This window comes from Limulus polyphemus, unplaced genomic scaffold (assembly GCF_000517525.1).
Source record: "Limulus polyphemus unplaced genomic scaffold, Limulus_polyphemus-2.1.2 Scaffold150, whole genome shotgun sequence".
NCBI classification, from domain to species: domain Eukaryota; kingdom Metazoa; phylum Arthropoda; class Merostomata; order Xiphosura; family Limulidae; genus Limulus; species Limulus polyphemus.
In genome coordinates, this window is record NW_013665760.1 from 432,375 (window position 1) to 442,396 (window position 10,022).

Below are 10,022 nucleotides of genomic sequence, written 5' to 3' on the forward strand. Positions count from 1 at the left end.
ATATAATATATTACATAAATAAGTTAAAGTAATTCATTTTTTTTTTCAAATATTAAGTATAAAAATGAACCTAAAAACAAGCAGTATTTTCTTTCCTTATTGAAAAAGAGAAAAATATTCTTACTTGATCTGTTTCGATGAAACTTTAGCAGTCCATTCATTGTTACAACCTTCTATTTTTTCTGAAAAAAATTACAGTGAAGAATAATGATCCTTCTATAATAAAATATGAATAACTCTAAGTCAACTTAGTCCTACCTGTCCACTTTCCATAAGCCATTTAGTGTACGAGAATTATGCTTTCCCAGCACCTTTTTCAACAGTCTGATTGCATAGAAATCCATATGCACTGCATCCAGCAATTTGAACAGTATGAAATAGCATGAATATCTGTTTAGGGTATTTTAGCCTTATCTCAATGAACCAATATCCTGTTGGTTTCAGTTCCAGACAAAGCCAGTATTTTTGTGTGGTACAAATGATCCAAGTCTCTGGTCTTGACCTTTGTATTCACTCTCCTGTTTGCTAACTTGCCCTTGGACAGTATCAAGTGATAATCAAGGATTCCTTCAATAAAGCTGTGCAACATGTCATGTACCACATTTTTTAATTTTTTTTCACCCATTGACTGATAGAAAATGGCACAATACTTGTGACAGTTATGTACACACACTCTTAGTCAATTATCACCATATACTGCCATTTTCCCCCCAGTTAGCTACCATTCATGCAGTTTTCTATGATTGGCCTTCCTTTCCAGGATATATTGTGGAAGCAACTTGTTTTACTTTTCAAGAGATCCTTTATTCATTATGCTGTGTATTGTTGCTTTGGCCATATGGATACCACACTCTGTTTACTGCAGCTTGGTAGAGGTTGTTGTTAGACTGTTTTTGGATGGTCCTGGTATCCCAAATTGATCCATATTCCATTGTTTTCCAATACAGTTAAGTGTAAGAGATATCATTATCTTGAAAATTTGAAACTTCTGGTCTGAACACATGTTAATATGTTGCGTGTATGAATATTTTGCCTCAGAAAAAGCTATTACATATACTTCCCAAAAGCAATCAGTTTTTGGTGGGATCACATTACAAAAAAAATGTTGTTCTGATACGGATCATTCTACTGTCACTTTAAATTGACTGTTGTTGTCACATGACTTGCTGATTTGCATACTGAAAATAGTTTTAATATAATGTACTCAACCCTCTGTAGAAGGACTAAATGTTATTTATAATGCACTAACAGCAAAAGCCTAAAGCATGTTTTGTAGTAACATGTCTCGAATCTCCAATCCAATAAGCTAACCACTTGAGTCCATCAGAAAAATAAAATAGAAATTAAACCATTCAGTATAAACATATTTCAGACTATTTTCAATAAGTTTCCTGATAGCAAAGGTATAAAATACCAACAATAACAAAAATCAAATAGCTTCACCCTGTGATAAGTAAATACATAAAATATTTAGCAAGAAAAACTATCTGGTGTTGAATATATTATAATTATATAATTATAATTGAATTCAAACAAATTTATAGGTCACTGATGGCAGCAATCCTAGTTTTTCCTCTAAAATGTACGTCTAGTCTTTCAAACTGTTTTGTACAAGTTTATTAATAACCTTGTTACTTTACATTTTTTTGAAGAAATATTATCTGTTATTTTGGATTCAAACAAAGCTCAGTGATTATAACAATTTTCTCTTCTTTAGACTCTCACTCTTGATTACTTGAAAGGTAATTTATCATCTTGTTATTTGATCTAAAAATAAGAATTGAAGTATCAAGATAAAAATCAGGAATACAAGATAGAGTCTGCACTCCCCACAAAAAAAGTGGGCTTAGTTCACAAATATAGAAAAAATGTATTTATCCATATCTATTTTTTGTGTGCATACCTTGTTAGTCAAATATATATATATAAAGACACACACACACGAGTTACCTGAAACTGTACATTATTATTAGTACCTTGTTAGTCAAATATATATATATATATATAAAGACACACACACATGAGTTACGTGAAACTGTACATTATTATTAGCAAAAAAGTGTTTTGACTCAAAACTTTCAAACACAGAAGTAATGAATGATTCATTTTAAAACACTTAATGTACAACCTAAATTGCAACTTTTCCATTAGGCTAATTTTTGAAAACATCTAACTGTGTTTTGAATAGTTTTCAGTGAATTTACATATTAATTAGTACAGCCCATGCACCCCTCAATGGTTAACCATACCACTGCAGCATATAAAAATACAACACATTTTCTGAATTTTTATATTAATATGGTATTACTCTAAATTTATTAGTTATTCTGGATATCTGTGGTTTTCACATAACACATGGTCAAGATATTTGTTAGTTTGATTTAACTCTAGCTGCCTTAGTTTCTTTGTTAGTCTCTAAAGATAACAATCTGTTTTGCCCAAGAATATACACAGCAATGTCCTTTAAAGGTAGATTACTATGTTTGAATGAGAATGATCAGTCACATAAGTAGTGCTTAGTAAATATTTTACCTGTGAAGTAAGAAGCGTTAAGTTCAACTAATCTAGCAGATGATATTGGGCTATAAATTTTTGGAGAGAAAGTAGTTCCAATCTAGTAAAAGTGATAGTCCATTGTCTAAGTACAAACACACGTGTTTTGTCTCTTTATTTCATTCTCATAAGCATGGTTATTCAGAATCTTAGTATTACTCTGTACTAGATATCTTGTTGGATCTTATGTTATTCAGAAGATGCTATAAGAATAATCAGTTTTTACCTGAACATACCATACTATCTAGTGATTAACTTTAGTGATTAGATTAATTCTTTTATGACAATGAAAATCTTCATGTTAGCCTAGTCATAAATAAACTATCTCTATAATTCACTGTGACTAGACAAAAGAAAAAGCATTAAAAAAAAGCTCTTTTAATAACACTTAAGTTGTATAAACACTGTATTGGCTCAAGTAAATGTAAACTACCTTTGGATATTTAAAAGTGTATTTAAGAACATGTATGAACTAAGAGCTTGTGAAGGTGTGTTGTTGCATGTTCATGCTTTTCTGATAATCAGGATTCTCTGCAGGAGTTTAGAATTGGAGCGAAATAGCCTTGGGTGTCAAATTCTATGGTAAATTATTAGAATAACAAAATTAGTCATACCATTTATGTGTCTTGTAATAATTATGCCTTGCCTCCATATAATAGTGATACACTGTTAGTTTTAGATCTGTTGAGTGCTGAATATGTATACATTTATGTGTGTTGATATTTGTGACATTATGATGAGAGAATAAAAAATGAATAAATTGTTGTATGTGGTCATTATATAATAATTAAAATTCCAAGTAGCAATCCTTTCATTCAACAATCAGGTGCAATAAAGAAAAGCTCTTGATCATTTATTGACTGCTTTACAAACAAGCTGCTTGATAATTCGATTAAAGTTGTGTTTCTTTTGATTGCAGACTGTGTAGGTATGAGGACCAGACTAATCAGACATTACCAATTAACAGGTCATCTGTTTGACAGCTCATCCATGAATATGCAAATCAATATGATAGAATTCTTATTTCATTGATAAGTTGTGTGACTGAGGTTTCTGTACAGACAAAAACTGCATGGTTTACAAGAGCTCAGCTATTGTTTAGATGGGTCAAGCAAATTTGTAATTTGTTCTCAAACTATATATATGTGTTTGATATCAGCCATTATTCTAAAGTCAGTAACAAAATGAGAGCACTAAAATCAAGGCATTTTTTTTACTATTTTTCATGTACATGAACCAAAATTTCTATGCATGAATTTACCTGTATGATGCAATTTTTGAGAGTGAACTTGGAAATCTGTGCCTGTGAAATAAAAAAAAAGTAAATAACTAGCCCTTGTTTCATATCTTACATTTTAACCCTATAAACCCACATATATCCATAAAACTCACCTCCAGTTACAGTGAAAGGCATATAAACACTGGTGCACCATCTAGTATTACATGAAGAATAGCGAGAGATCTGTAAAGAAATCAAAACAGCTTTTCATAACTGAGTTGACTAATATATACAGTGTACATATATTATTCATTATACAAAAACTGGTAGAGTAACTTAATACGTGCGTATAACTTGACTGATACAAGATTATTGCATGAATTATGTATCATAATAGTATAGTGTAATGACTTAACCCTTTCATGACATAGAAAATTTAAATATTTTTATACATATACATTCATGTAATATTCCAAATTTTCAATAGATGTTGTTTGTTAGATATCCTACATCAACGATGTATCCAACTGTTAATTACTCTAAGTTCTGTTTTCAGGCAGTTACTAAAAGTCAGGAATAATGCAGTTGTGTCTTTGTATATGCCCAACACACACACTGGATATAAATCTTTTAATTATTTTTTCATGACATTTAAAATTCTGAACATATGTAGAGATAGATGCATAGAAAACAATGATTTTAATTTTTTTAATTAGGAGACTGATTATCTAAATAGGTGACATGGAAATATGGAAAGAAGCCACACTTTTTTATGTTACTGAATTTTACAGAATACTATCTTTAGCTTGTATCAATCTGCCCAGGTGCCACAATACTAGAAAAGACACTATGTCTTTACATCTTGTACTCGTTTTTCTTATGGCTATGCCCTTTTAGTTTTTGTGGCTTTCTGACTCAGTCTTCTTCACACAAGTCCGAGCTTGAATATGTTCAAGGTATGAATGCACCCATGGACCCCTTGCCTTTGTTGGTGATCACAAGTATGAAATAGTCAGTGTGCATTTTTTTTATTAAAGAAAAAAGTGATTAGGCATATCTTCCACTGAGTTAATTTTCATGTAACAAAATTTCATAAAAAATCCAAGCAGGTGTTGAACACCTACAAATTTTTTCTGTCAGTTGGTTCCTAAATATAAAAAGGAAAACTAAGAATGCAAGGTTCTGCAATAACTTCACGTGCCATGTTTTGCTTCTTAATAAAGTGTTTTATTTTATGGTGAAGAAACTGTGTATCAGTCTCCGTTTACTTTTATTTCAATATCCCCATTTTATTATCATAAATAAATCCCACAAATTGTATCAAACAACTCTGTTAATCTGTTACCTAAAGCAGTCAATATGTATCAACATAATCCAAAATATACATTTAAGATTCTTTCAGAGCGTCTTTGATCGGTAAAACTAAATCTTTTAAACTTATATAAGAACATTTTTTTGCATTTTTAATAAAGGTTTGAACATGTTTTTAGCAAGGGTATGTTTGACCAGTGCCCAATGTCTTTTTATCATCTATTATTTCATTACCTTTTGTTCTATAAATAAGTCAAACATCACCCTACCAGTAATTCTTCAGTTAAGCCTTTCACAAATCAACTACTGTCAATTTTAAATCAGATGTAGTATTTATTCAAGAGTTTTCAAATATTAAAAAAAGCATATCTGACACTATAATGTTTGCTGTATAACCAAGTGAAATTCACTTACTCTAGCACAATATTTACCAAGCATCAGGTTTTCATACGTGAAGGTAGTCTGGGGAAAAATATAATATCATAAACATGATGAACTTTGACAAGTTTGACACTAAAGCATTTAATGTTTTTAGTACTTTAAAAACATCAAAATTACAGTACACTTTCTCACAGCTTCATACATTTTATAAGATCACATTCTGAAAGAGTTAATGGTAAAATGTCATTTTATAATTATTTTACAACCTGAGATATTTGTTAAGGTTCATAAAATATGTAACTGGAAATAAACAGTAGCTAAAAACTGAAAATTACCCCAATATTATAACACTACAAGGTACAGTGTCAGAAAAAAAGTGCTTCTATATTACGTTTTATAATTTTGACAAAAGGATGGTCATAAATGAAACAAACTTATGGATGCCTCTCCCCAGGGTCTGAGTTAAGTTTTATACAGTTCTGTTACAGTGTTTCTTTCTGTTCTTACACATGTAGCACAAGAATGCTCATCTGATCTAGACAATAACATACGAAACACATACACAACCTCCCAATCTCAGAGCATTCATTAATTTCCAGTGTTCACAAAAAGTGTACTTTGTATGCTACATATACAGATTAAGAATGTGTTTAGTGATCATATTAAGTGTTCTAGAATGAGAATGATCAGCCTTGTGTAAATCTATTTTCAGTTGTTTTTAAGTAAAGTTTTAGGAAAATATCTTTTTCACAGGCAGAGATCAACAAACTACATTTGACATTTAAACAGAAAAATAAAAATGCCACTTTATGAAATTATTTCTTTTTTGCAGTTTAGTAATGAAGAATAGCATGAAAATAAAATTACAAATATAGAAATATTTATACTAAATTACACAAGCAGCCTTTATGGTGAGGTTATCCAAAGCACCATAAAAAGTTAAAGCATGCAAAATAACTGTAAAAAAATAAATAACACTTTGAAATATATAAATGAAAATAGTAAAAACAGAAGTACATAGTAAAGAACACAAAAATATTAAATATCTTGGAAAACCAAACAATGGTGGGAAATACGTATAAATTCAAAATAAACCGTGCTACTCTAGTTCTGGTTATAAGACTGACCATCACCAAGTTATAATAGGTAAGCAATTATTTTAGGTGATTTTTGTTTAAAAGTTTTATACAAGACAAATTTTTACCTGGTTGCTTGTTGAAGAATAAACTAGGTTTAGAGCATTTATTGCAGAAGTATTGCATGCTTCATCTTGTACCAAAAACAGAGAAACATTATATTTTTCAATGGAACAGGCCACTGGATATGAGTTGAAGCTTACTCTTACAGACCTATAAAAATACAAATTGTGATAAATTAAGTGTACATTTTTATTTTCAAACAGTACTGGCATTCATTTACGTCTACCATTTTCAAACAGACATCATTTATAAAACAACAAATATCAGACCTATCAAACACTTCATTTACACACTTCAATCTGATTTACAAGGAAAGTCAGGGGGCAAATATATGAGCTAACCATATAAAATAGTAAGTTGGCAATACTCTTACATATAGACAACTCTCATATTACTGTGATGCTTAGTTTATCATGAGTACTCATTTGGTTCACAAAATGAACACCCTCTACAATTTGTACACTGATGAATTCAAGTTATATATTATCTTGCAACTTCTGACATGGTATTTAAAATTACCTGATCAACTACTGATTTCACACAAGTTAAATACTGATCAAAAATATTTTATCACAATTGTACAACTTTACTTCTACGTAAATTGTACTTTAAGCAAATTTTTTTTTTTTACTTAATTCATTAAAATGTTTAGCTTGTTGAATTTCACATAGCTAAATGAGGGCTATCTGTACTGGCTTTTCCTAATTTTGAAGTGATAAGACAAAGTGAAGGCACCAGGGAGTAGCACCCAGTTTCAACTCTTGTCAAATCAAATAATGGGACTAACTCATCATTTCTATAATACCCCTGTTGTTGTATTGTTGTTCTTTCACTGACAGGTTCATTTAAAATACCTGGTGAGCATATTTCAATGTTAAGTCCACGTGATAAGAACAAATTACTTTGTTTCACCCCTTAACTTTTCTACATGCTTGAACACTTGTACACTGTCATAACTTGTTGTAGGTCTAAGTTACAAATGATGTTCAAACCCTTCTAACAATTTAGGACAAACATAAAATCAAATAAAAGGAGAAAAACGAAGCATAGTAAGATTTTAACCCCCAAAAATGTTTTTATTCGCAAAAAGTAGCTTTTTCCAGCATAACCATCATCTTTGTCTCTGAATAAGTGACATGAAAAACTGCTGAAAACCAAGAGCAAAGACTACTCAGGATGCATAAAGCCTACACAGATTCAATTCACTTCCTATCTCTACATCAGTACATCACACACCCTATAAAAATCTCTTGCCATAATGCATATAAGCCCAAAGCTGATGAAGATACTTATTTCTCAGAGAAGAGGAAGTTTCAATTCTTGTATCTATGTGAATAGTTAATTAAACGAACCATGTAGATAAATCATCATCAGTAACACTGGCCATAAAAATAGGAGAAAATTCTGATTAGTCAATGAAAACATGCTACAGATCGTTCAAGTCGTAATCTCAGTTTGTTTTTCAAAATAGATTGCAATTTCTGGGATCAAGATTTCAAAAAGTCTGAGAGACCTTTGAGCCAGAGAAAGTAGCATGATTATTGTAGTTTTCATCAAAAAAAAATCACTCTCTGTGACTATGATAATGTCTTGAACATAATACCCAATTAAAATAAAATGTTTGTTCTATAGCTATGTCATCTGAATACTATTCAAATTTCTCTGGGATAGAAGGGGTAGACTATATTCAATTATTTTGACAATGAATAAAAAATATTACCTTCTGTATCTTTGTGGATAAAAAAAGAAGTAGAAAGTTTAACCTTTACATGGAAGTTTTTAACATTTTTATTTTTAGGATTATACCCAAAAGCCAAAAATGTTGTTAAAGGTAATTGAATTTATTTCCAAATTTATTTTATATATATATGTATATATATTTTTTTTAATTTTCATTCAATTTCCTATGAAATGGCAACACAAGACTCCAGAGCAAATACTTTTTGAGAAAGAAGTTTGATTAAAAGTTGGATGAGATAGATCACTTACTAACTAAAGTTTACATCTATATAACTTAATTACTTGACCTTATCAGGCTGCAAATTTACTTATTTGTTTATCTAACAATATTATACCAAGTCTATTGTGAAGCAGAGGTACCTGGTACATATAGAGAATATCCTTGAGTAGATGATGGAACAACCCAATTATTATATTCTTGCAAAACTGTAAAAATTGTTGATGACTTGAACATACAGATAACTGCAACAAGGATAGAAAATATTTTCTGACAAAGACCCAAGTCTTTGCAAAGCTAAACTATATCTCACCCAAAAATTCCCAATGAACTGTAAATAAACTCCATCAGCTTTTTTTGTATATATTTATGCACCAAATTGCTTGTCACTTCATTACTTTTTTGGTTCCTAATAGTATGAATTATAAAAATGTAGACAAAAAATACAATCAATATTGAAAATAATCCTATTAATCACTACTGGGATCAGTTCTTTAGAACTGACTGTTGTAACAGTCAATTACTTGATTTGATGAAGTATGTGGACTCTGCTGGTAGTAAATAATATAAAAACAAGTCAGTAATTTGAGGGTAAGTTAAATAAAAACCCTATAAATGCCCTTAAAATGAAGTTAACTTTCTCTCATTTTCTTATAGTTTATGTTTATTAGTACAAGAACAAAATATGTTAGATACTACAGTACTATGGCTATTATTTATATATTTGATATCACAAATAAATATTTAATATAATAGGTAAATTTTACAGGGAATGTCCAGGGAAGTTATTTTTCTTACCTATTTTCCAGTTCTCCTATTTTGAAATCCCTGATGTTCCAATTCTCACAATCTGTTTATTAAAAAAAAAGATTTGATATCAAAAATACCAATTATGTATATATATTTTTTGCTCAAAATATTAAAAAACATCATGCATGCACTTAAAGTTAATGATTGCATAGTAGTTTTCGAGATGGCAACAACAGAAACAAGCTAAATTTGCATAATTAATGAAACAATATTTTTTTACCTTTTATATTTATGACTTTAGAAAGAACTAACAAGTATTCTTTAGTTATGTTATTTGACTCTCGTGAGAAACAGGGCCGCATGATATAAGTACACCTAAGAAAATAATATTTCATGTGCAAAAAAATGTTTTTGAAAGTTGATATACGAGTAAGTAGACTAGAATTTAGAAAACAAGTTTTCAAATTAAGTTATTTATCAAAATTGATTTTATTACTTTGTTATTTATACTCACTACACTTAATTTTAACTTAAGTAACTAAGCTTCTCAGTAACTTACATATTTTTAGATAATTATGCTACTGGAAATACTATTGTTGCGTCAGCGAGTCACATGACCACCGTGACGCAACGGTTCTAGAACTATCATGTA

The 10,022-nt window shown here is 30.0% G+C and overlaps 1 protein-coding gene across 1 annotated transcript in view; it reads right to left on the reverse strand.

Moving 5' to 3' along the window:
• Positions 1 to 9,471, reverse strand: part of LOC106475884 — a 52,619-nt gene extending 43,148 nt beyond the window's left edge. The window contains exons 1-5 of the mRNA XM_022381036.1: positions 9,419 to 9,471; positions 6,669 to 6,813; positions 5,498 to 5,545; positions 3,946 to 4,015; positions 125 to 182 (exon numbers count right to left, since the gene is read on the reverse strand). Coding sequence (XP_022236744.1) covers positions 125 to 182; positions 3,946 to 4,015; positions 5,498 to 5,521 — 152 coding nt within the window. The 5' untranslated portion in view covers positions 5,522 to 5,545; positions 6,669 to 6,813; positions 9,419 to 9,471. The remainder of the gene's footprint in view (positions 1 to 124; positions 183 to 3,945; positions 4,016 to 5,497; positions 5,546 to 6,668; positions 6,814 to 9,418) is intronic.
• Positions 9,472 to 10,022: the final 551 nt, after the last annotated feature.